This window comes from Natrix helvetica (genome assembly GCF_964273705.1).
Source record: "Natrix helvetica genome assembly, chromosome: 3".
Taxonomy (NCBI): Eukaryota; Metazoa; Chordata; class Lepidosauria; order Squamata; family Natricidae; genus Natrix; species Natrix helvetica.
In genome coordinates, this window is record NC_138549.1 from 85,616,520 (window position 1) to 85,643,988 (window position 27,469).

A 27,469-nucleotide genomic window follows, 5' to 3' on the forward strand; every position below is an offset into this window, starting at 1 on the left:
GGAGGCTTCACTAAAGCCTTCGGAGCACTTAAAACCACCCTCCGAGCAAACCGGAAGTGACTTCCGGGTTGCTTGGAGGGTTGTTTTAAGCCCTCTGAAGGCATCAGGGAAGCCTCCGGACGGTCCCTGAAGTCTTCGGAGCGCTTAAAACGACCCTCCGAGCAACCCGGAAGTCACTTCCGGTTTGCTCGGAGGGTGGTTTTAAGCGTTCCGAAGGCTTCAGGGAAGCCTCCGGACGGTCCCTGAAGCCTCCGGGGGGAGCGGGGGAGGCTCTTTTCGCCCTCCCCAGGCTCCTATAAAGCCTCTGGAGCCTGGGGAAGGCGAAAAATAGCTTTTAAAAAGGTGAACTCAGCTGGTCAGCACGCACATGCGTGCTGGCCAGCTAACAGGGCAGCGCCTCGCGTGCCCTGACAAATGGCTCCACGTGCCACTTGGGGCACGCGTGCCATAGGTTCGCCATCACTGATATATAACAAAGTATTGAGATGAACTTTTGATATTGACCAAATACTTATTTTCCACCATAATTTGCAAATATATTCTTTCCAAATCAGCCAATGTGATTGTATGGATTTGTTTTGTCATTTTGTCTCTCATAGTTGAGGTCTACCTATGATGCCTACAGGCTCTCTCATCTTTTTAAGTGGGAGAACTTGCACAATTGGTGGTTGACTAAATACTTTTTTTGTCCCGCTGTATATATAAATACAGGTAGTCCTCAACTTTCAACAGTTCATTTAGTACTGAAGTTACAATGGAACTGAAAAAAATGACTTACACTTACAACCATTGCAACATCTCTAGGGTCATGAGGTCAGAATTTGGTTGCTTGGCAACTGACTCATATTTATGCCAATTGTAGTGTCCTAGGGTCATGTTATCATCTTTTGTAAACTTCTGACAAGCAAAGTCAATGGGGAAGCCAGATTCACTTAACAACCATGTTAATAACTTAACAAAAGTTAATCACTTAACAACTGTGACAAGAAAGGTTGTAAAATAGGGCAAAACTCACTTAATCTCTCATTAACAGCATAAATTTTGAGTACAAAAGTCGAGGACAACCTGTACATTAGTTTGCTTATTACAGTTAGCTTTATGCTAGACATGTAGATTAGATACAAAAGCATTAGCTAGAACAAGAAAAGCAGAGGAGTAGGTAGAATTTGGAGAAACCGATCTGCTATCAAACAAGGCTTAGCAATATTACATTTAATGGAGAAATACACTTGTCACTTCACAGTCTCCTTATACTTGGCTTTTATAAGTTTTAAAATTGCCTTTTGATTCCATCTCTTGAATAAAACAGAGAAAACTGAAAGCAACCATAATGGATTATCACCTATTACTTTCTACTTGAGCCTTTTACGATGTACACTATATTGCCAAAAGTATTCACCCATCCAAATAATCAGAATCAGTTTTGAGTGAATACTTTTGGCAATGTAGTGTATTTGAAAGTCAGAGGTAACCCCCAAAGCTATCTATCAAATGCTATGTCAACTTGAGAGGCAATCAAACAAGATTGTAAGTTACCTCTGCTTTGTTTAACTTTTCCATAAATGACATAGTAGGTTACTTAGATGGGACTTTCATTCTCCAAAGTTGATAGAGCCATTTATATCCATCCTTCTGTATGCATGTCTAGAAACCCCTATAAGTCTTAGAAGAATTCTACAAACTGTTGAGAATTTTGCAGGGACAATTATTTGTACACAAATAAGATAAAAGCTAAAAATATGAGTTTTGTTTGAAGACCAAAGAATACTGTTGGCATATAAATGGGCGTACATCTGGGTAGGTCATATGCTGTCTGTACCTCTCATAGTAATGAACATACATCATTACTATTGTTGCTCAAAATGCTTTGAGAATTAGCATTCCTAAAATGTTTATAATCAAAATAATATTATTGTTGGATAGGTTTTGAGTCTGATTGACATATTTCAAGTATGTTTTGGTTTATTGATTGGTAACAAAGGTGACATAAGCCTAAAGGGAAGGGTTTGGAGTTCCCCTAATTATGCAAATTCTAATATGTAATCAATATAGCGAACAGTTTTATTGGGCTATGGCAAAATATTTGTTAATAACATTCACATGGTGAAACAATGTATGGAAACATTTGGAAAAAGGAGAAACAAAGTTGACGGTCCGTATTTAATCTTTGACTAAGATTGATCTTGGCCATAGAGTTTTATGGATATCAAAAGTAAGTAATGGCCTATATGCTTATGTTAGAGAGCTAGAAGTTCTTGAAATTAGAAGAGACTTCAGTCTGGTAATGTTTTTCCTGTAGTTAACCTTGACAGAAGGTACAGTATACTATATGAGAATTTGTGTCCTGGAGTATCTGTGCCTTCAAGGTGACCGTCAAACAGTCCCTTTCTTTTGATCATATTCTGAAAACATCCAAAAATGTCCCACCCTCCCCTTTAAAAGGCTGATTAGATATACTGATAAATTTTATATCTTTGTACTTTTTTCTAGTTATAATTTTACTCTAGCATACAATATTTACAAGCTTGTAAATATGTTGGGAATTGACTGCTAATGAGAATTAAGTAGATTCATCAAAATACTCAGTTATATAATTGCGTTGTTGTATTTCTGTCCCATTATGCTTTGTTTTCTACTCGCCTTGTTTGACAGTTTTAATGTTAAAGCTTATTAGCATATTATATTAACATTTCATTATTTTTTTAAATTCTTTTTATAGCATAGAATACTTTAACATATATTGTTACGTTTATAGTAACAATATTTTAATGCTGTACCTAGTTTTAATATCAACTATAACTAATCATAATTTAGTTAATAGTTACCTTATTTTCATCCTAGACTGGAAAAATGATTTAAATGCTTTTATACTGTATTAAAACGTGTATATATTGTAAAATGTATAAACACCCACCCACACCCACCAGGTCTTATATTAATTTTTGCTGCAAATGACAGGGGTTATTTTCCGGTTAGGTTTTATTTTTGGAAAAATACTAAAATCCATCTGTCTGGCTGATGATCTTAACTGGGGCTTATTTTTTGGTAGGGTTTATATTACGAGCATCCGGAAAAATCATGCTAGGGCTTATTTTACGTTTGGAGCTTATTTTCAGGAAAACATGGTACATACATAATCGTTTTATTAAACGAAAACCACATTTCATTGCAATTGTCCATGAATAATCTGTAAGCAAGTTGTTCATAGGGTACATGTAACCTTAGGTCTGTGTAACTGAGGCCATAAACTTGGGTTTTAAGTTTGAAAAACTCATTTCTTGGTAGCAAGGACGCAGACAATCTGTTTTGTCCCCCTGCCAGTTTCCATGTTGTAGGTATATCATTAAAAAGTATGTCTATATCTGAAAGTATTAAACTATTTCAAAATCAAATCCATATATTTTATTTAAACAAATTCAGAGGCTGTCTATCTCACTCTCAGTGCAATTGTGGACAGTATATATGTGATTGCAACCTCCCAGAACTTAATTATTTTAGACCGTTGAAACAGATATTTTATGAAAAGTTATTCTGTTGGTTTACTTATTCCTTTTCTTTATAAATTTGTTAAAAGATATTCCTATATTCTCAATTATTGGGAAAATAATTGAAATTGCATCTTTTTCAAAGATATCTTTGAAATTGAGGAAACCCACAAAAATGTATAAAATAGTGTACGAGTTTTTTTTAAATATTTCCTGGATATGTACACATGCAAAATATAAAGGATCATGGGAATTACATTCATTTTTAGAGCATTTATCCTGTCTCAAAGGATATGTTTTAATCTCATCAGTTAGGGTCCAGATAAATCTATTAATGATTTTATACCTATTCAGTAATTATTTATTTATTATTCTTATTTAAGAAATAGTACTTGAAATAAGGATACCTAAACAAAGGAGGAAATTGGTACATATATAAAAATGATAATTATTTTATTTTATTCGGGAGAATTTCTTCAGACATTAGTTGTGTGATTTTTTAATTTTTTTAATTAGCTTCAGCCCAGCACTGTGTACACCAAGGCTGCACAGCAATAAATCCAGCAGGAAAAATCAAAGAGTTCAGGAAGCAAAGGATCCAGTTAATTAGGCCAGAAAGTCAGAAAGGATGGAAAGACCAAAGTCAGCACTTAACACTTCAGGAATTCTGCATTTGTTCTCAACAAATGCCCCTCCCCACAACGTCTCCTTAGGTCTCATTCCCCAGGGCTTGTAAAGATGGGTGGAGCACTCTTCTCCCATGTAGCCTGCTCAGTCTCACCTTCTCTCCACTCCATGCTCAGATCAGGAGGGAGTGGTCTTGCTCCTCGCCTAACCTCTGTCTCTCATGTTCATCCTGCCCCTGTTCCTCCCTGTCTGGCCCTGCCCTTCCCCATTTTCCTCCAAAACCAACGAAGCTGCCCCCTCAATCTCTGTCGACTCAGGTTCCAGCTCGCCTTTCCCCGAAGATTCAGGCTCCAACAGGGACATGATAGCTGGTGAGGGGAGTGTGGGGAAGCTCCATCCCACCTCATCTCATGGCCGCGGGACTTGTGCGTTGCTCAGCCTCCTGCTCCATTGTGGCCGCAAGCGGAATAAGTGGGCTGGTAGCCATGCAGGTTCTTCTGAATAAGGTTGGCGGAGCTGCGAGGCGAGGCAGGTATTGGGGCATGGGTGTCCTGGCTGCAGGGGCCCTGATGTAGGCCATTGCAGGGTTAGTTCCACCCCACCCACCCCCGTCTTGTGGCGGCGACACTGGTACGCTACACGGCCTCCTGCCCTGCCACGAGCAAGCAGAAGAATTGGGCCTCCAATACATGAGGAAAAAAAGACCGCCCCTGAAAATAAGCCCTAGTGCTTTTTTTGGTGCCCAAAAGAAAATAAGACCCGGTCTTATTTTCAGGGAAGCATGGTAGGAAAGAAGAAGCTCTGTGTCAGTTTCCTCTCATGGATGAAATATTGCATGTTTTGGCCTGTGGAATGCAATGGAATTTTCTGTGCAAGTGTTTTTTAAAAGTAACCTGGTATGATCAATAAGAACAGAAATGTATGTTTATTAAATAGAAAGTAAAAACCAATCAGCTCATAACCCTGAGTTCATCCTTTGTAGGGAAAGATAAATTCTGAGCGTGTTGCTTTGCTTTTGCTCTTTGCTAACCTGGAAATTTGGAAAAAAAGAAAGAAAGAAACGGAGCAGAACTCTGGTGACTGTTTTTGTTCAGGTACATGCTTCAGAGTAGTTTGTAGATATTATGAATTTTAGTTATTTTATTCCTGTGATATCATGTGAATTAGCACATAGTCATAAATATATCAGGTCAAGGATTCAGAAGACATTGGAGTTTTTTTTTAATTATTATTTTTTGAGAGCTACAATACTAACACTTTTGTCATTTGGATTGATACTTTGGACTGGAAGAGATAATTGAAAATAAGCTCTTCTGCTTTGTCTAGTTGTGTATGTATGTGTTTGTGGGTGTGTGCGTGTGTGTGTATAGTGTCACAACTCCTGGTATGCCCAAATATGGGAGGGAGCATACTGCTTCCCTTTTCTGTCTTTCAGCTCACCCTAGGAGCCATCGAGGTTTCTAGGGTGCCTTTGTTACATTTGTGTTGCATTTGTGCTGATAAATAAATAAAGGGAGACTAGTATAGATTCAATTCCCAGTAAGGGTATGGCTGGCTGATGAGAGCTAAATAGCTTGAAATAGATCTATACTAGTCTCCCTTTATTTATTTATCAGCACAAATGCAACACACACACACACACACACACGTTTTCGTAGATTTTCACGGGTATAGGTATGCAGAGCTTGGCATATTCGGGTCTTTTCCCATGTAAGATTGACAGTATCTTGGCAAGGTTTCGACGAGGTCACACTTGTCATCTTCAGGCTGGTGCCTTTGGCTTCGTGCTTGTGTAAGCAAAGCGTGATCGAGCTACCGTTTTTCTATAAATATAGGTGGGGTGTGTGGAATGTTGGCTTTGTTGCTTTAAATTGATTGGTTGGCTGTGTTGTCACATCTTGATTGGTTGATGGAATATATTTGCTGTTGCTGTTACTTTGCAATCATATTCTGTATTGATGAAAACCAAGGGCATAATTTATTCCTTTGTGCAGCTGATTGACAGTTCCTATAAAATTCAATAAAGCTCTTTAAATTCTCCTCCTGCTATTGTGGCCTTTGGTTGCGTATAAGTAGGAAGAAGCATATTTTATTGCGCCTTGAAAACAGCCATTTTGTTTGGTGAGGGTGATTGGTGATGGTGTCCTTTGTTATTCTGGGTCCTGTGTCAGTTTTGTGGCTGGGGCTCATTTATGGACTAGGGCTAGTTTCCAGATGTCTGGTAGGCGGGAGGTATCACGTTTATTCATGTTGTAGGGGTGTTTTTCTACTTCGATAGCTTCCATAATTCTCTTGTTGAAGTGTTCAGTTTTGGAGAATAATTTGGTTCCTTCAAAATCAATTTCATGTCTTGTTGCTTTAAGGTGCTGGAAAAGGGAGAAAGTTTTTTCTTCTTTTCTGACTGCTTTCTTTTGTTCTGCGATGCGTGCATTTATTATCCTATTAGTTTGTCCAATATATGTGACTGGGCAGATTTTGCATGGTATTTCATAGACTCCTTGGTTTTCTAGCTGGATCTTGTCTTTGGGGTATTGGCTATTTTTTGGTCAGTGCCAAAGGCTGTCTTGATATTGTGTTTGTGGAGAATTTTACTGATTTTATCTGTGGTGCCTTTGATGTAAGGGAGGAGGGCGATGCTGTTGTCCTGTTCTGTTTCTTGGTTCTTGTGGGGGTGTCTCCCTTTGGATTAGGTTGGTAATTGTTTTTTTTTTTTTAATCTGTTGGAAATTAATACGTTTGTGAGGGTGTGTAATTCAGTTTTCAGGTGGTCTTTGTCAGCTAGGCGTTTGGTTCTGGAGATGAGGGTCTTGGCTACAGAGTTGATCTGTGCAGGGTAGTGATGGGATTATGCGTTTAAGTAGCGGTTGGTGTGTGTTTTTTTCTGGTAGATGGTGTGTCCTAGGGAGCCATTGGGTTTTTTGTAGATGTACATGTACATGCATACATGTATGTATGTTTTCGTAGATTTTCACGGGTGTAGGTATGCTGGTCTTGTTGTATTCGTGTCTTTTCTCGTGTAACATTGAGATTGTCAATCTTACATACATACATACATACACACATACACACATACATACACATATTCATTCCCAATGCATATTTGAAAACAGGAGCCTCTTCTGGTTGTGCATTAAATATGTCTACTTCAGACCCAAATGCAACAAATCTTCCCTCCCAGTTTTGAACATAGTCACATAATGTAGAAAAACAAAAAGAAATATATCAAATCATGATGCAAAATTTATATAATCATACTCCTTCAGAGAAAGAATATTTTGCAATATATCCATTACTTTAAATGTGTGTGGCAGATCAGACCATAGGCTTATCAAGTCCAACATTCTGTTTCCTGCTGTGGTCAGTAAGATAACACTGGGTGGTCCACGACAAAACATGGAAGTAATAGCTGTTCTTCCTCCTCAGTTTAAATTTATAGGCATGCTGCTTTCTAGAGATAGCTTACATGCAGCCATGAAGATTAATACTGTAAGTGATGATACTTAATCATTACACGTTTATTTTATTTCTTTTTAAATGTGATTAATTCCAAGGTGTGCACAAATTTTAAAATCAGGTTATGGACAGTATTCTGGTTTTTATGGCATTATGATTACTTAACTTCAACAATCAGATTATTTTTGAGAAACATGTATACACACAACTAGTGGTTGTCTATAGCAGGACAATTTTTTGTCCCATTTTCTAATCAAAATACATATTTCTTGTTGACTTTTCTCTTTAGAATTACCAATATCAGTTTTTAGCAACTCTTGTTTTGTTATAGATTTATAACAATTTTGTATCACTCATTAAGATGATTCGGGATTGTTTTCAATAAAATATCATAAAACATTCCACTAAAATAACCATCATTTTCCATAAAAACTATGGTTGAAATAATTAAACATTACCCAATGACAATAGCTGACTGTTAATGCTGTTGTGAAAAGTTTTTCCATGCAGGTGATCCAGAATTCTGCTATAGTTGATGATATAATTAATTGTCACCAGCTCTGAGGAGACCCTGCATGCCTTACTCTTCCATCTAGTGTGTCCAGACAAGAGGACTAGGCAGAAGTTGAGAGATGACCTTTTCAAGGGAAAGAACACCACTGTCTTTTTCATAGTAGTATCATCACTTTTCTTCAGAGAAATGTTAACCCTATCCTAAATCTAGCAAAATCTAGCGGGTCCCATCTCCTAGGGAGATACACCAAGGTCCTTCTCTGTAGTGGCTCCCTCTCTCTGAACATCATTCCCCCAGAGATTAGAATGACCCTTACCGTAACACTCTTCCGGAAGGTGCTAAAGACCTGGTTCTGCCAATGGGCCTGTAGAACCCAGAGCAGGATAGAGCCAATTAAATACCTTGTGTGATTTGTCGCCAGGGTGGGGTGTGATTTTATTATATTATATTAATTTATTTGATTATTTTTATTAGTTTTATTGTTTTAAATGAGGTTTTACATTCTGTAAGCTGCCTTTAGTCGCCATATGTGAATAATCAGCAATATAAATTAAATAAATAAATAAAATACGTTTTTAAATCTTATGCCAGTCTTGGCAGCTTTTCATTCTCTTTATCTCTTATAGCTCCCCTGCAAAGCATGGAGTTGTTCAAGATCTGTGACAGGGAGGAAGCCACACAGGAATAATTTTACCCAGTTGTCTATCTATAACAGACTGATCAAGTACAGGATGAACTATCCACCAAATTGTCAGGAAATTAACCTGAATGTCTTCAGAAAACCATCAGCATTTATTTGCTGCCTAGAATGCATCCTGACCAAAAATGATCTCCCAGTAGCAAAGGACAGATACATGTCAAAATCCTCCATATGTAGATCCCATTTCATTTACTGTGAATCTAAACTAAATCCAGTCCTTGCTTGTCTTCAGGAGTTATAGTTTAGTTTACCAGCACAGGTCCATCGTTAAAAGTAAATCTGTATAGAAATTAAAGAAGAGGATCTTCATGAATACCATTCCCAGAGTGAAGGGGGAAGAAATGTGACTCACCCAAAAACAATATGAGGAGAGGAAGAAATAGCTCAGATTGATACTTCTTTAATTTTCCAGGAGTATTAGTGTAGGTGTGGAAAGCATAATCAAGCTTGCAAGTTTCTGTTTCTATAACTAGTATAATAAAGTAACCTTCCTTTGCACATATTTTCACAGTCTGGTATACATAATGGGATTGATAGACCATAAAATTGCAAACCAACCCAAAGCCAATTCTTAAGCATGGAGATTAAAATTCACCAGAACCAGAAGTCTAGGAGATGTCATGTAATAGAATGTGGGAATGATCTTGAGAAATTAGGAAAAGAGCCATAACCAGAAGAACAGTGAGGTAAGAGACAGCTTAGCTTGCAGAAGGAATATATAGAAATAATAAATAATCTCAGAAGGATCCTTAGGCCCTTACAGAAACTAGAGACTATAACTATAATGGGGGAGAAATTTATTTTCAGACTTGGCAGGATTCTGATAATGTAACTTTATAAAAGAGTAGACTTTATTCACCTGGGTATGGTTCTTTTTTTTTTTTTTTTTGTTCTTAAAAATTTTATTGGTTTTAAAAAATTTTACAAGGGAAAAAGGGTAAAAGGTTATGGAACATTTTGACAGCTACATCGTGCGAGGGGTGGGGGAGGAGCCCCCCGGGTCTCGCAACTTTTACAAAAAGGAAAAATAGAAAACCATAAACATTTACTTAGATATTAGCAGTTTTAAGTTTAACCAAATCATCAGTATGTTTCAATCATTTTACTTTTGCCACTTCCTTAAAAATACATTGTAACAACATTTGGAATAGTGTTTCAATTCACTTTTGTGATCTGAGTCTTCTTGTTGTCTCCTCTTCCCGCCCCCCCCCCCCCCCATCCACTGGCAGAGCCTCAGCCCCTCCCTGCTTTGTATCTTGTGTAGGATCCCCCACATCACCTAATAGGGCAGTATGTTTTTTCATGAAAGCCTCTGCTTCCGCAACTGTGTTAATTCTAATTCTACTGCCCTCCCAAAAAATCAACATGCCTTCTGGTAACAGCCATTTGAACCAGATCCCGTTATTATATATTTTTTTTGCTAAGAAGGTATATTTCCTTCTCTCATCTCTTACTTTCTTTGGGATCTGCTTAAGAATGGCTATTTCTTTATCTTTGTATTTTAATGGTCCTCCCCTTTGAGCTCCTAGAACCTCATCTCTTGTAGTTTTTCTAAGAAATTTAACATGAACTTCCCTTGGGACATTATGTGTTCTTGCATAGGCTGAATTAATCCTATAGATCAAGTCAATATCCCACCCAAGCTGTTGTTTATCTCTGTCAATGTATTCTGCTAACATTGTGGTCATAATCTCTTTAAGATCTTCATTTTCAACTTCTGGTAAATTTTGAAACCTAAGAAAAAAAGACATCCTTTCAAATTCCGTTTTTATCATGTGATTCTCAAATTCTATATTCCCCCTTTGGATTGCCTCCAGGCCACTCCTCATCCCAACCGCACCCTCCTCCAGTTCACCTGTCCGCTGTTCGTTCTGTGTTGTTTTTTGTTGTGTCTCTCTGAGCTGATCATTTAAGTCCTGCAACTGTTTTTTCATTTCATCCTGTCCCTTTAAGAGGGCCTGAAGCATCTGCTGAGTAGAGAAATCCTTTGAACTCTCTTCAGGGGCTTTAGGTTGTAGAAAAGACCCTAACTGTGACTGGTGGGCAATGGGGCTGGACGTAGAAGACATTGGGGCCGACGAGGCCTTTCCAGGTGGTAATTTTTTTGGACCCATCATGAAGCTCGGAGATAGTTGTTGTTCTATACAGGGAATGGTGTCCGTAGGAAAGCACAGCCGGTAGAGGCCACCAAACAGGCAAGTCCAAAGGAGAATAAGTTGTTTAATTCAAGACCAAAGCAGATGGGTGGATCAAAGCATTCCAAATCCAGGGAAAAAGTTTGTTTGAAGAGGCTCCTGGAGATCTCTGGGGTAGAAATTAGATCAAGGCAAACAAAGTCTTTCAAGGGAGGAGTCTCATGCTCACAGACAAAGAGGAAGTGAGCCATCTTGGCTCAGCCAGCACCAGTGGTTAGGAAACAGCTAAATCAGAATTCCCATAGATAGCTTAGAGAAGAATCAGTTCACCATCCTTTCTCTCACAGTTGTAGTCAAAAGAGAAAAAAAAGGGGGTTTCTTTTCCTTTTTTCCCCATTAATCAAGGGAAGTGAAAGTATTTTAAACTTTTTTGAACTTTCTCTCTCTCCCTCGCAAGGGAGAGATTTTCCAGGTGCCGCTTTTCCGAGGGGGGTGGAAATTCCCTCCCCCACTCCACTTTTAACTTCTTCACTGGTTGAAACAAAGTCAGGAAAAAAAACTGCAAGACAGTCAGTAAGGTTTTAAACTGTATAAGACCCGGGGAAAGCCCCCACTCACCGCGCTTCAGCTGCTGCATTCTAATTAGTCATTTCCTTCCTGGCTGCGCTCGGCGAAGCACGCGTTGGAATTCCGCGCGCTCCCTGCGCTCCACGGCTCCTGGGGCAAAGCCGGAGAACCCCTGCGGCCTCCGCCGTTCCAGGGGGTCCCAGCAAGCCACCCCTACGGCAGGGCGCCACTCCAAGGCACCCTGTGCTCCCCTAGGATCCAGGGGAGCCCACCGAGGCAGCGAGAAGGCAGACGCGAGCGTCTGTCGCCTTCGGCTGCCAGAAGTGATCTCCACCTGGGTATGGTTCTTGTCTGGACTATATCACAAGGTTGAACTCACAATCCAAACATGTGGGCCATGATCTTCTACAGATCATTTCGTACACCAGCTTTAGCTCATATTTATCCTTACAATCCATGTTCTCATATATACACATCCAGTTATTTCCAAAGTAGCATTGTTGATTATTTCCAAATTCTTATATCCTATCCTTCCTATCTGTATCATTGTGACTCGTATAAGACCTGAAACTTGCTTGGTCAAATCTTGAGCTCCTGAAATCAAATTTTAAAAAATTGCTCTCTGGATTGAACACTAAAACTATTATCAGTAATTTGGTCATTTAGGTACAAGCCTGGAGCAATGAATTAGAAGAAGGGATCTGCATTGTGGGTCTGTTATTTTAGTGGTCTACTGAACACACACACACACACACACACCAATTTTCATATGCCCAACATTGCTAAATATGGTCATTACTGTAAGGACCCAGTATCATTTCAGCATTCTGGCATCCCATTTGGCATCTGATACCCTTTTATCCTACACCTTTAGTGGCAGAATGCATAGTACATTTGCAAACCCTTAAAGTCCAACCTATGCCCCCATCAATCTGCATCTACAATTCCATGGACATTTCATTACATCCTAATTGTGATCATGTTCTTTTTCTTAGTACATAAATCAAATCTCTTGAAAGTATGTTTTTGAATCTTGAGCAAAGTTCTTAAACATATAGCACAATTTAAGTGTCTGACTAAAGCAACTGGTGTAATGTTATCTCTGTTGAGAAAGAAATAAGATTTTCATGGATTTAAATTGTGTTTCCTGACAACTAAGTTTATATATTTTTATATTTTGTAAGTGTTTCATGGATGAATTGTTCCAGATTTTTCAAATTAAAATAGAACACAAATTTCACATTTATAGCCAAAGTGCTTTCCTCTATTTAATTAGTAGAATAGGCCAATAAATGTTTGTGACTCATGCAAAAACTCAGTAGGAGCTTTTATTTTTTTAAAAAAATGCAATTATGTTGTGTGGAGATTGGACTGAGATGATCTAAATCACACTCCAAACAGGGATGGAGCATAACTTCATATTCTGTGGAGCAGTGAATGCAGATTATACTGTAAGATTAATACTGTAAATTATAAAGAAATCCTACAGGCAGCATCGCTAATGGGATGGGTAGATAATTTTGAAAGGTATAGACTATGTTCATGGCACATCAGTGTGACTCAACACATGCAAATTGTTTGATAATCCAAATACCAAAAATAATTGTCACTCATTATAAACTGATTTTTGCTTTAGATAATTAGTTATAGAAACTATGCTAGTATGTCTTCCCTTTTTCTGTATGCTGTAATGCTAGAGTTTCCTGATTTGTTTTGGTCTTCTTGGTAATTTATTATGTGTAGTTTTAATTTTTTTAAACTTTTAATTGAAAGATTTCAAATTCACTTTTCATATACTAATTTGAAAATGTGTGTGTATACTAAGTGTATCTTTCTCTGAATTTATAATAAATTTTGAAAATGAAATTAATTAAAAAATGTCTTACAGCCAATGGTAATGACAACAAGAAATTCAAGGGTGAAGATAAAATGGATGGGGCTCCCTCTCGTGTTCTTCATATCAGGAAATTACCAGGAGAAGTGACAGAGACAGAAGTTATTGCTTTGGGCTTACCTTTTGGTAAGGTAACCAACATTCTCATGCTGAAAGGAAAAAATCAGGTATTTTGTCTTTTTGTCTTATTTTTTTTTCAGTGTACAAAGTTTTTTTTCCATCCCAAGACACATATGTTTTACACTTGCCATGTATGCATTTTACCATAATATACCAATTATAGGAAACCTTTTTTAATCCACTGAGATGGAAAAGTATTTTAGGTTGTTAGGTGCAAAATCATATACGATGTGACGCAAAGATTTTTATTCATTTGCTTTGTGAAAAATGGAGAGAGGGGAAGCAGATCTTAAACTGTTCTTATATTGCAACCAAGAATGGTCCACTGTTAGTTTTTAGCTATAAGCTATAGCACCAATTAACTGGAAAGTTCAAGGAACTGGACACATTTCCTATGTCTTGTGGTATCATGTTCACACAGTGATATAGTTTTTTTATAGGGAACTATCTGTCTCCTATGAATGTTTTAAAATGGGAGCAACATAGCACTCTATGGTTCAATTCTAGATTGACTTGGCAAGTTGTATCAAAACTACTTTGAACTGGGTAAAACTTGAAATAATCAGCAAATAATGGTGTGCATAAAGTAGAAAAAAGACAAAACTTGTTTTGAGCTTTGGACAAATCTATTGAGTTGCCTACATCCGAACAAAACACTAACTACTTTGTTTCAGATAGCACAAACTATTTTCTATAAAAATAGAAAATAATAGGAACTTGAAAAAAATGCCCCATTCTTTCATTTTTGAACCACAAAATTAGATGGGATGATTTGGTATATAGGCTGACTTTTGCTTTTTATTTAACAGGCACAAAAGTTTGCAATGAGAGTGATTAAAACATCAAAAAAATCCAATAGGCAACAATGGAACCAACAGCTTAAACACTGTTATTTTGCACAGCCTGCCTATACACAGCTGCTGAAATCTAGAAAAAAAAATAGCATGATTCACTTCAATCTGTGAACAATAATGACAAGTGCAAATGTATTTTTACTGGCTTCTCTCTTAATGCATAAGCTGATATTTTTCAGAGTATAAGACGCACCGGAGTATAAGATGCACCAAGGTTTTGAAGAGGCAATTTTTTTAAAATGTAGGTAGGTAGATAGAGGGAGAGAGAGAGAAATACAGTAGGTAGGTAGAGAGCGAGAGACAGTAGTTAGGAAGGTAGGTAGATAAAGGGATAGAAAGAGAGAGAAATAGAGAAAAGGAGAGATATATACAGTAGGTAGGAAGAGAGAGAAAGAGTAGGTAGGTTGGTTGGTAGTGGGATAGAGAGAAAAAGAGAGAGAGAGAGAGAGAGAGAGAGAGAAATACAGTAGATAGGTAGGGAGACAGAGTAGATAAGTAGGTACATAGGTAGATAGAGGGGGGAGAGAGTAGGTAGGTAGGTACGTAGATGTTTCCAGGTGTATTTATCCATGTGCTGGAGAAGAAAATCGCTGACAATCTGCAGCACCTAAGACTTTGTTTCTGCTGGCACAGCACTTGATCAATCTAATTCTCATCAATCACTAACTAAAGAGCTTTCCAAAAGGAAAAAAAAGGTTTTGCACCTCTGCAAACCTCCCAAAAACGGCCTAGTTTTCACAAAAACAGACCCGTGTTTTTTTTTTTTAAAGGCACAAATAACATTTGGAGCGTTTACAGAGTGCTCCGGGAGGGGGGACAAAAATGAGCAAAAAAAGGCTCGTTTTTCATGAAAACGGGCCTATTTTTTGTCAAGAAAATTGCATGCATAGCTTTATGGAGGCTTAGAGTGCTCCTGGGGGCTGGGGGGGGGGGCAAAACTGAGCCCTCATCATTTCTGTCCTCCCCAGCCCCCATGAACTCTCTGAAAGCCTCCTACGAGCTATGCATGGCCATTTTGGTGAAGGGATGGGGCTTTGGGAGGCAAAAAATGCTGTATTCGATGTATAAGATGCACCCAGATTTTCACCCTCTTTTTTGAGGGAAAAAGATGCGTCTTATACTCTGAAAAATACGGTACCTTTCCATTTGACAGTCTACAAGCAAAACTCAACACATGCAGTAAAAGCAACCTACTCTTTGAAGTTGATGGGTTTATTCCCATCTTGTATCTTAAATATAATCAGTGATATTGTTGTCTGCCTCTTAAGCATGGATTAAAATAATGTCATTTCCTCCTCCTCTTCCTCTTGCCTCCTAGTCTGGGCCAGTAATAACGCAGGTGCAGCTACTGTTATTTTGATGGTTATGCTGTGGAAAATATATATATTTAATTTATAATTAAATTACATACCGCATTTTTCAGAGTATAAGACGCACATTTTCCCTCCCTAAAAGAGGGTGAAAATTTGGGTGTGTCTTATACACTAAATGTAGCCCCACTCACCCGCCAGTCCCCACCCTTTGGCCTCTGCCTCCCAGCAATTTAGCTCCTTGCAGCAAAAGGGAAAATGGAGCTTGCGGAGGATCCCTGCACCCCAAAGCAGCTGATGATCGGGAGGCCCATGCTGAAATTCAAAGGGAAACTTGCTGTTTGCTGCACGGAGGCAAATTGCTGGGAGGCAGGGTTCTTCATGATGTCAGCAATCTCATTAATACTCTCAAGCTTAGGTTTGCTTCATGTGTTCCTAAACTATAATCACAGCTTTGATTTTATGATTACAGATATAATTATATAAGGAATACTGATCATAACAGAGAGCATAAATTAAATCAAAATTTTATTATGGTGGTAGACCAGCATAAAGGGAGAGCATACAGCATGTTATAGAAGCCAGGGATGGTGGCATATATTGACTCAGTGCATGTATATGCAAATATGAAGCACATATGGTTCTTTATAAGTTGTATATTTTAAATCCAATCTAAATTCTAAATAACTTTGGTAAATAGTTTTAATACTTTACCAGACTATAATTCTAAAACTAGGCATGTGGGTGAATAGATGAATGGACTGATGGATGTGATAGTAATTTCTTTTATATATAGTTATGTATCTATGTATATATATATATTTTCTAGGCTTTTTTAGAGCTGGCAACAGAAGAAGCTGCTATTACTATGGTAAATTATTATTCTGCCGTGACACCTCATCTTCGCAATCAACCTATATATATTCAATATTCAAATCATAAAGAATTAAAGACTGATAATACACTTAATCAGGTAACATTATTATAGTTTTTAATGATGTGACTAATCTGTATATGTAATTACCAATATAGGTTTTCTGTACTTATATCATGTTTAAGAATATTGGGAATTATTTTATAGTTATGTAGTAAATATGGCATTTATTAGTAGGATCTAAGCATGTTTATCATTAATAATCTTTCTTGCCCAAGAACTCAAATTAACCTGTAAAAAATGTTACTTTGTTAAATAGGTAATGTGGAACTATGTTTCTGGTATGTTTAAATAATTCATTCAAGTTTTGAAACTCAACCTCACCTTACTATGATCTGCTCTTCTAATAAATGAACTTATTGAAAAGACATTCATATTCACTGTGGGAATAACTAAGTACATAGTTACTTGATTTTGAAGATATTTAAAATGTATTATTTTAGATCAAGACACTATTCATGCTTCAACAGCAAAACTACAGTTATGCAGGGACTAACTTCATGGACATTTTAAGTATATGATATTTCTTTTTCCATGAAGAAATGTAAAAGCAGCACTGACCCATGCTATATCAAATGGTAATAACTTCATCTTTGCTTTTTCTATTACTTTATCATTCTGAACAATGGTTTAACAAGCATTAAGAGTTTTTCTGTTCCAGTCTCCTCTGTTAATCCTAGCCTAGAGACTTTTCTCATTTAAAATATAGAAGCAAATTTGTTTTCAATTGGATTTTTTCCCATAGCAGCTATATCAATCACAATAAACTGGTTCAGTAGTAAAGGTGCTTCAGTGAATGGCAGCATCTTGCTAACCTTGGGTTATGTCAGAAACTAAGCAGGACCAACCCAATTAGTACTTTGATGGGGCATTGCCTGAGAATTTCAAGGCTATATGATAGATGATAAAATTTAAAAAATGTCTTGGAAGAGGGTACTGACAAATTTTTGTAGCATCCTCAAGAACGCTACATTGATATAACCATCAGCAATTCATTTTAAAAAGTGTTCAGAAGCTGTTTAAAAATTGCAAAATAATTTTAATTAAAGAAAAAAAGCTTGGTTCTTGATTGTTTCGATTCTATTCATTAAAGACTGATTGGATTACATTTTTACCCAAATAGAAATGTGTTAAATTAAAGCTGAAATGTATTTAAAAGGTGCTTCAATTGAAATATATATATAGGGTAAAATATTATGCCTAAATTCTGCAACCTGTTCTAAATTTGAGGATTTGCTACTGGTATAGGAAATACATATTTTACACTATATCTTTACACTTTTATATCAGCTCTTCTCACCTGAGATTCAATATATTGATTCAATAGTATTATCATAATACTATCGATGTACTATTATGCACTATTTATTTTCGTAGACATACTATCGTCAACAAATATTTTTGTCTTTTGCATGGAGGAGCCTAAACTTTGCAGTCATTTGCTGCTGAAGCTAAAGTTAACTCTTCCGTGTTACAATTTAATAGAAGAATTAAAATCTTTTTATTTACCCAGGTCTTTCAGTTGAGGTTTACAAATTTTTATTCCACATGGTTATTTGTAATATGCCTACAGCCATAAGTAGGAATGGGCTTCGTATGATTTTTTTAAAAAAATAATTACATTTTATCTTGTGCTTGGCAAGACATTGTAACCAGATATTTATGTCTCTATAGTTAAACCAAAATTAAATTAGATCTAACATTTTTCTAACAAGATTTATTACTTTTGTCTTTGTCAATATGGTGATAACTATAGCTTTCCTCAATGAGATGTTTACATTACCTGGATTTCATATAACAAGCCAAAGTTTTAAGATTCCAAAAATTTTAAAAGATAAGAATCCAGAAAACAATTATATGCCTCAATCCTCCAAAGTTAATATCCTCAGGTTGGATAAGCCAAAATGTAGGACCAGATGGTGTCATGTCTGCATCTATCTCTGATGGTTAAAACTGTCATATCCATATAATTGTAAATGCAAATTACTTATATGAGAAATGCATTGCAAATTAGTAACAGCAATCCTTCAGCTGGTTTGCACAGCAGGATACCTGGGGTCCATGCACAAAAGGCTCTTTATCACACAAATTATCCACTAGCCAGCATTAGGGCATATGCAACAATGAAAACAAGTAATATTTTTTGTTATTTAGTCATGCTCATCATCATGTCATGCCACCTGCACTCTAGCTGTCAAACACCATCATTTAATTGTTTGCAGCTCTCAGGAATACCAGAGGAGCCAGAACGTCTTTGAATTGAAAACATTCAGATCCATCAGCTGTGTTTATATAATGTGCTGATCCCTAGGTAACTGAACCATGATCTAATGAATGATCCCAATTCATTAGACACAGAACCAAAAATTAACTGCCCAGCGAGACACAGGTTGTTTAAACATATTTTGTCCTAGCACGTTTGGCAAACAAAATCTTGTATCACAACCTAGTGCCTTGAGAAGATTGCAGCCTATAAGAAATTTAATGAGAGATCTTAGAAAATATCCATAGATCTTCCAGGGTAGACATTTATATTTGGATTTTCCATCAATTTGGAGTTTATGAGCCATGGTGATGCAGTGGTTAGAGTGCAATTTGGCAGTTCAAATCTCACCAGGCTCAAGGTTGACTCAGCCTTCCATCTTTCCGAGGTGGGTAAAATGAGGACCCAAATTGTTGCTGATGCTGTAAACCGCTTAGAGAGCACTGTAAAGTGCTATATAAGTCTAAGTGCTATTGCTGTTAATCAGACAAATAATGATTGTCCATGATAAATAAATCATTGGCTTCAATAATTGAGACTAAACCTGTACACAAATGAAGTTTAGTGAATAAATCCTGCTTCTGCTGAACTCAAGAGTGATAAACACATAGTTGTAATAGAGGCCATAGGATCCTGAGCTTTTCCTAAGGAACTTTATCATAATAGAATTAAAATCTCCTAAATTTCAGCCGTGGGATTGCATTTATGCAATGTCTGTCAGCTTCAAGTTCCCAACCAAATATATTTAACAAAATGCCATTCTTTTAACTAAATTGGCATTACATAGATCAGGCTAGTCTATTTTTCTTGATACTGATTCAAAGATTATTAAAGCATTTACTAATCATACCTTCAGAACAAAGAAATTGCAGCTGAATCTTCAGTGCCACCAGGATGTCCAGAAGGGTGAAAGAAAAAAGACATATAATTCATCTTACCTCAGTTTGAAAATCTGGCTTTCCCTACCATAAAAGTCATTGCCCATAATAAAATGTATGACAAACATTTACTATACTTGCTTGCAAAATAAGCCTAGATGCCCAAACACATCCTCAAAATTGCATTTGGCTTAACCACAGATGACCTTGTGTAGGGAAGAGGGTAATAATTTTTAAACCACCTGTATATCTTGTATATGCCATATTTTTCGGAGTATAAGACACACCTTTCCCCCTTAAAAGTGGGTGAAAATTTAGGTGCATAGTATGGACTAAATACAGGCATTTTTGGCCTCCCGAACCCTACGTGCATTGTGTTTTCACCCTCTCCGGCCCCCAGAAGCACTCTACACATCCCATTTTCATCAAAAAAGGGGCCGTTTTTGGGCTCCCAAGCCCCAAAACATCATGTTTTCGCCCTCCCAGACTCCCAGAAACACACTGCAATGCTCCGCGTGGCCCGTTTTAATCTGTTAATCAAGTGGAGAGTTGAAGGAAACAAAACATACTTGTGCCAGTATCTGGGTCACAGAGTTCATCATAGAATTCAGCTACTACTGTTCTCCCTATATGAAAATGAAAGTTGAAGGATATAACCCTAGAAGTAGAAGAAAATCCATCAAATCTGCAAAGCAGTTTGAAATATAAAGCACTCTGAAGGCATGTCATTCAGTTGCTGTTTTGAAAAAGGCCTTCACTTTGATCTGCTTTGTTGAGATAATAGAAGTATCATTGAATTGAACTACATTTCTTTGAACCTTTGCACATTGTAATAAATGCTAGAGTTCTATTCATTTGTAATTGTTCTAGATTTTGTTTTTACAGTGACTTCCTGCATTAATGTTAGCTTTTGTTTAGAATTCTTTTTTTAATAAGGAGATTAAAATTAATGTGATTTTTTTTTGGCCAAGTCGTTTATCTGGTAAAAAATGAGGGGTATTAATTCATAAGATTATTGCCAAATTCAACTATTCAAATGAAAAGGTGAATAAAAAACATTTAACAAACAAAATTATGCCCTAAAGATTTGTTCTCTATAAATATTTTCTTATAAGGAAATAGATTACTAAAAATTCAAAACTAAATTATTTATAGATTTTGAGAGTATTTTACAAAAAAATGGCAGTATTTTGCTTGTTTCTCTCCATTTTCTTTATAGAATAGGTTGCAGAACAGTAGGTCCCATGCCCATGGGAAGAAATACAAACATCAAACATGCATGCTTGTAAATCTACAATATGTCCTAGATTTTTTTTCTACTTACTAGTAGCTAACCTTTCAGCATAGTTCTAATTTATTGTTTTTGAGCAACCAGACTTAATGCATAATTCACTTTTAACTTCTCTTCTGCTAATGTGGGTGGTGATATTTCTTTGGTTAGATATAGTCAGTTAAGAGTTGCTTATTGTGATTAATTTATTTTTCAGCATGGTTTGAGGCAATTACTGAATATATTGATTTCTAAACTTAATCCACATGCATTATTTTTTCTTTTTCTTTGTATATAGCGAGCTCAAGCTGTCCTGCAAGCAGTAACTGCTGTACAGACAACAAATACTCCCATAAGTGGAACTACTGTTAGTGAGAGTGCAGTAACTCCAGCTCAGAGTCCAGTCCTTAGAATAATTATTGACAACATGTATTACCCAGTAACTCTTGATGTTCTTCACCAAGTAAGTTGCCTTTATGAGTAATTTTCATTCTCTTTTTTACATGCTTCATTAGCTAGAAAATGACAGTGCTAATATGATGATGATGATGATGATTCTCAATTTAGTGGCAAACAAGCAAGATCAGGGCTTTTGCTCCTATCTGACTGAGATTGATGGTTGCAGTGGACGTACAACAAATAATCTGTTATGTGACATGAAGAAAGAATCAAAGCAACACACCCAGTAGAAATGAAAGGATGATATTTCACCCCATTTTTGTCTTTAATAAAGCACGGTATGCTTTATATATATGTTTATATGAATATTCATTTACTCCCCTCCCCCCTCCAACAGATATTCTCTAAATTTGGTGCAGTCTTGAAAATAATTACTTTCACAAAAAACAACCAGTTTCAAGCATTGTTACAATATGGTGATCCTGTAAATGCCCAACAAGCAAAGCTTGTAAGTATGATTTCAAATACTTATCTTTAACCTATATAAATAAGTATATATGTATCTATTGACAGTACTTTTGCAAAACTTTTGTCTTGTTGGATAGAATGGACACAACTTTAAATTATAAATAAGTCATCCTATATAGACTTTATATTAAATGCAAATTTTGGTGACTTCTTAATTATTATACTGCATCAAAACAGATAGTGTAGTTTCTGTCTCTTTTTATGTCTCTCATATCAAGATAAGCCACTATTTTGCTTTGTTGAAGAATAGTTGATAAAATGTTACGAGCAATTTGTCATAGTCCCTAGTTTAAATATATCTATTACAGTGTGCTCTGTGTGGACTCTACATGGACTATTTAAGGTACTTTATGTGCGGGCCACCCTTGAAAATTGAAAATTACAGTTAATCCAGAATACAGTAACAGGAATAATAATGAGTATATCCTATCTTTTCCATGTAGCACCACTGTTTTGCACTGTTCTGGCTTTTGGATGTGTAATTCAAAATGACATTTTCATTTTGTGGCACGCCCAAATTTACAATTCTCACCTGCCTATTTCACCCATCTATGCTCTTTTGGATACCCTGCACTCTACCACCCCTATTCCCCCCCCCTTTGACCTTTGCCATCTTCTTTGCAGCAGCTGCCTATCTCCTCTCCCCCCCCCCTTCCCATCTCTGCTTTTTGGCCATTTGCACTCGGTACAAAGGCCTTGCTGCTTCAGTTGAGCACCCCTCAGTAGTGAGAGAAAGCAAATCAGCTGGAGGTGATCAGGTTGATAGGCAGGACAGGAGAGTTGAAAGGTGGGGGGGTAAAGCAGAGGTGAGTTCAGCACAGCAGGAGAAACATGAGATCCTCACCTAAAGACAAAGTCCATGCCTAATGACCACAACCAGAACTGTCATTGCTAAGAGGTGTAGTCACAGGATATTTTTGGCTGATAACTCCTTCACTTAGCAATGGAAATATTGGTCCCAATCAGGATTATTAAATGAAGACTCTCTCTGGTGTCAGGAAATAATGTAATAGGCTATATTTAAGATGGCTAGAGAAAAGACGTTGCTTTGAATTTTGCATGCTTATACCGCATGTTACTTCTCCAAAAGTTAAATAATGAAAATTAAATGTCTTAATGCAGATTTCAAGAGAGGATTTTGTAATTCCAATTTACATAGTTATGTAGTATCTGTGGCATAGCAGTGATTCTTGAATAACACTTTCTCATTTTTAAATTATTTTATAACAAAATGAATAACTCTGGAGTACTGTACATAACATAGTCAAAATTAAATTATTGGGATGGCTATTTGTACTGGACGATCTTTTAACTGATTAAAATTTCACAGGAAAATAACTTTTAAATAATATACATGTAAGATCTACTTCTGGCAAAAATTCAGATGCAGCCAACCTAATGCTAGCCCAGTTTGTTACATAATTAGGGACAGATGGAAATTGTTTTTCCTTCCAAAAAAGAGAAGCTTCAAGCTTTGGCATACTTTGGATGGGAGAAAGAAAGCAAAAAATAAAGAGTAATGCTTGTATCCGCACAATGTTGGTTAATCCATTGGTTGCAGTATTTTAAAACTTAGAACAATGTGTACTTTTTAACTGAATTAATGAAGAGAGGTAGGTACAGAAAGAAAAAATGTAGATATATGGTCAAAAAATTAAAAATAAGATTTACTCCAGAGTATAAATTAAGCTGCCCGGAGTTATCATGAGTAAGTTGGGTGGTCATATATATTTTCTTCATAAATAAGTAAAATAAAAATGAAATATACAACAGTTGACGGGGGTCAAGTATAATACAGGTGAGAAATCATCAAATGTGTTCACTGGTTTCTTACTTATAAAGGTTAATAGCAAAAATTATTTTGCACATAGTCTATATCAGAATATGGCCTTCAGAGGTGTTTACAATTTAATAAGGAAAACTTTAAAAAGCATTTTCTGAAAAATCTGATGAAAATAACTTTGTTGTCAACTTCCTGCTATAAAGTACTGGTTATTTTTAGCATATTATTCAGGTGGCAAAGGTGAATATTGGCACCAATTATTCTATTTTTGTCTCACAATGACTCCCTCCCTCCGTTATTATATTAGTTTATGAGTGTATGTGTGTGTTTATATCATAAATTACTCTTTAAAAATTACATTGTAAAGTAGCATTTATCATTAGCTTGTATGAGCCACCAAAACAAATAAATTAGTTTCATTTTCTAAAATTAGATCATAGTATAATAAAAGCATCTCAGATTAAACTTTGTGTATCTGTAGGGAATTGGATTTTTTTCCCATAGCAGCTATATCAATCACAATATCCAAAAACATGGATATCAGGAATAGATTTGCCTTTTTTCACTTCAATTTTCCTCCAGTCATAACTTTCTGTGAGGTTTGAGTGAGGTGGATAATGGTTGTTTTGACTTTTATATTTGTAGCAGTGAGGCTGGTAAAAGCCTCTCTGCATAAGGAGGGATAAAGGAAAAAAAATTCCTGTCAGAAGACCCTGGTCCCTATGAGTTTTAATCCAGAATTGTTTGAAACAATTTCTTAATTTTTTGTGAGTAAACATGCATGCATGTTTTAACCTTGGAAAGAACTTTCATTGTCTTCAAGAATGCTTTTACCATTATGCTTGTTAAATTGTATTTTATTGTATAGCTGTGTACCACTTATGACCTTCCTGAGGCAACAGAACTCACTTGGATAGTCCAATTCTGGTGTCTAATGGAATTTAATTGTTTCCAGGAGTACTTAGGAAACGAATTGTACCTCATCTCTGGCAGACGGTTCAGTTTAGTGCTTGGTAAACCATTGTCACTGGGAGGCAAGCTGGACACTAAATAAAAACTCCACAAGTTCTCTTCCGAGGGGTCAATCCCTAGAACAGCGATGGTGAACCTTTGAAAGTTCTTTCCAAGGTTAAAACATGCATGCATGTTTACTCACAAAAAATTAAGAAATTGTTTCAAACAATTCTGGATTAAAACTCATAGGGACCAGGGTCTTCTGACAGATTTTTTTTTTCCTTTATCCCTCCTTATGCAGAGAGCCTTTTACCAGCCTCACTGCTACAAATATAAAAGTCAAAACAACCATTATCCACCTCACTCAAACCTCACAGAAAGTTACGGCTGGAGGAAAATTGAAGTGAAAAAAGGCAAATCTATTCCTGATATCCATGTTTTTATTCCCTACAGATACACAAAGTTTAATCTGAGATGCTTTTATTATACTATGATCTAATTTTAGAAAATGAAACTAATTTATTTGTTTTGGTGGCTCATACAAGCTAATGATAAATGCTACTTTACAATGTAATTTTTAAAGAGTAATTTATGATATAAACACACACATACACTCATAAACTAATATAATAATGGAGGGAGGGAGTCATTGTGAGACAAAAATAGAATAATTGGTGCCAATATTCACCTTTGCCACCTGAATAATATGCTAAAAATAACCAGTACTTTATAGCAGGAAGTTGACAACAAAGTTATTTTCATCAGACTTTTCAGAAAATGCTTTTTAAAGTTTTCCTTATTAAATTGTAAACACCTCTGAAGGCCATATTCTGATATAGACTATGTGCAAAATAATTTTTGCTATTAACCTTTATAAGTAAGAAACCAGTGAACACATTTGATGATTTCTCACCTGTATTATACTTGACCCCCATCAACTGTTGTATATTTCATTTTTATTTTACTTATTTATGAAGAAAATATATATGACCACCCAACTTACTCATGATGACTCCGGGCAGCTTATTTTATACTCTGGAGTAAATCTTATTTTTAATTTTTTGACCATATATCTACATTTTTTCTTTCTGTACCTACCTCTCTTCATTAATTCAGTTAAAAAGTACACATTGTTCTAAGTTTTAAAATACTGCAACCAATGGATTAACCAACATTGTGCGGATACAAGCATTACTCTTTATTTTTCAGGTTTGGTAGAAATACTATTTATTAAATTTGCATCCTCCACAATCTGCAATATCTCTTGGACATTTACAAGAATCATATATATTACTGCAATATTGTACTAGAGATAATAAGGAGATTAAAATTAATGTGATTTTTTTTTTGGCCAAGTCGTTTATCTAGTGAAAAATGAGGGATATTAATTCATAAGATTATTGCCAAATTCAACTATTCCAATGAAAAGGTGAATAAAAAACATTTAACAAACAAAATTATGCCCTAAAGATTTGTTCTCGATAAATATTTTCTTATAAGGAAATAGATTACTAAAAATGGCTCACAAATGGCTCCGCGTGCCACCTGTGGCACGCGTGCCATAGGTTCGCCATCACTGCCCTAGAATATATATACTATATCAACATGGTAATTATTCCTATCAATATCAGCTCCAACCATTTGATATTACTAAAATTGAAAGGTGCTCAGGGGATTTCAAGGGAACAAATTCAACCGTTGAAAAATAACTTTGTGTGACCTTACAAAGAGTGATGATTGTAAGGTTTTTCCTTCCTCACACTTCTCAAATGTCTCTTAACTTTCTCTCATCTTCAACATTATTTTGGCTATAACACAAGCAAGAAAATAGTTTGTATAGACATACACACATGCACACATATGCACAAAAACAGGTGGGATTCAACCGGTTCTTACCAGTTTGCCCAAACTGTTAGTTAATTGCTTATAAGTTCGGAGAACAGGTTAAAAATAAAGTGCAAGCGGGGAGGTTTTTTCCCTTATCTCCCCCTTCAGTTAATAGCTCCACTTAACAGTTGCAGCTGCAATGCCGGGCAGGGAAACCCATCAATCACCCATCTAGGGATGGGAATAATCTCTTCCGTTCAGGAAGAAGGACAAGATTACAAACATTTTCATTATAAAAAGTATTAAGGAACACTTCTGTGATCAGCTGATACTCCCTGGAGTTTCCCAAGACCTTTTATAGCTGCTGCAGTGCTGGCTACACTGGGGACAATGATGCAGCTTGATCATATAGGCCGTGAATTTAATGCATGTGTGGTCTAGCCAGCTGTATTGCTTCTGCTGTAAGCACCCAATTTAGAACATAGGTAATATAGAATAATAGAGTTGGAAGGGTTAATGGCTTTTGGCAGCATACTCAGGCTTTAGTTAGCTTGAGCAGTTGCTCTTAGTTTCCTTCTCAGCTGTTGCATTTGCTTTGGTTTTTTTTTTTAAAAAAAAGGGGAATGGCTGTTTTAAGTTTTCTACATTATTTTAGTGGTGCCTGGCACTGTCTTTCTGGGGTGTACTTCCCTCACTCTTTTTGAAAGCCTCTAGTGATGGAGCACCCACAACCTCTAAAGGCAAGCTATTCCATTGGTTGATTGATCTCACCCTTAGGAAATTTCTCCTAAGGTTGCTTCTCACTTTGGTTAGGTTTCATCCATTGTTTCTTGTTGTGCCTTTTGGTGCTTTGGAAAATAGATTGACTCCTTCATTTTTATAGGAGCCCCTCAAATTTCCTGACAGAGCAATTAATCAGTGGAACAACTTGCCTCCGGAAGTTGTAAATGCTCCAACAATGGAAGTTTTTAAGA

General features: G+C 36.4%; 1 protein-coding gene across 4 annotated transcripts in view; it reads left to right on the top strand.

Annotated features, from left to right (window-relative positions):
- Positions 1–27,469, top strand: part of PTBP2 (polypyrimidine tract binding protein 2) — a 78,426-nt gene that overhangs the window by 28,115 nt on the left and 22,842 nt on the right. For all 4 annotated transcript variants that reach the window (XM_081949295.1, XM_081949297.1, XM_081949296.1 and 1 more), the window contains exons 4-7: positions 13,370–13,542; positions 16,489–16,632; positions 21,303–21,467; positions 21,801–21,911. In XM_081949295.1, coding sequence (XP_081805421.1) covers positions 13,370–13,542; positions 16,489–16,632; positions 21,303–21,467; positions 21,801–21,911 — 593 coding nt within the window. The remainder of the gene's footprint in view (positions 1–13,369; positions 13,543–16,488; positions 16,633–21,302; positions 21,468–21,800; positions 21,912–27,469) is intronic.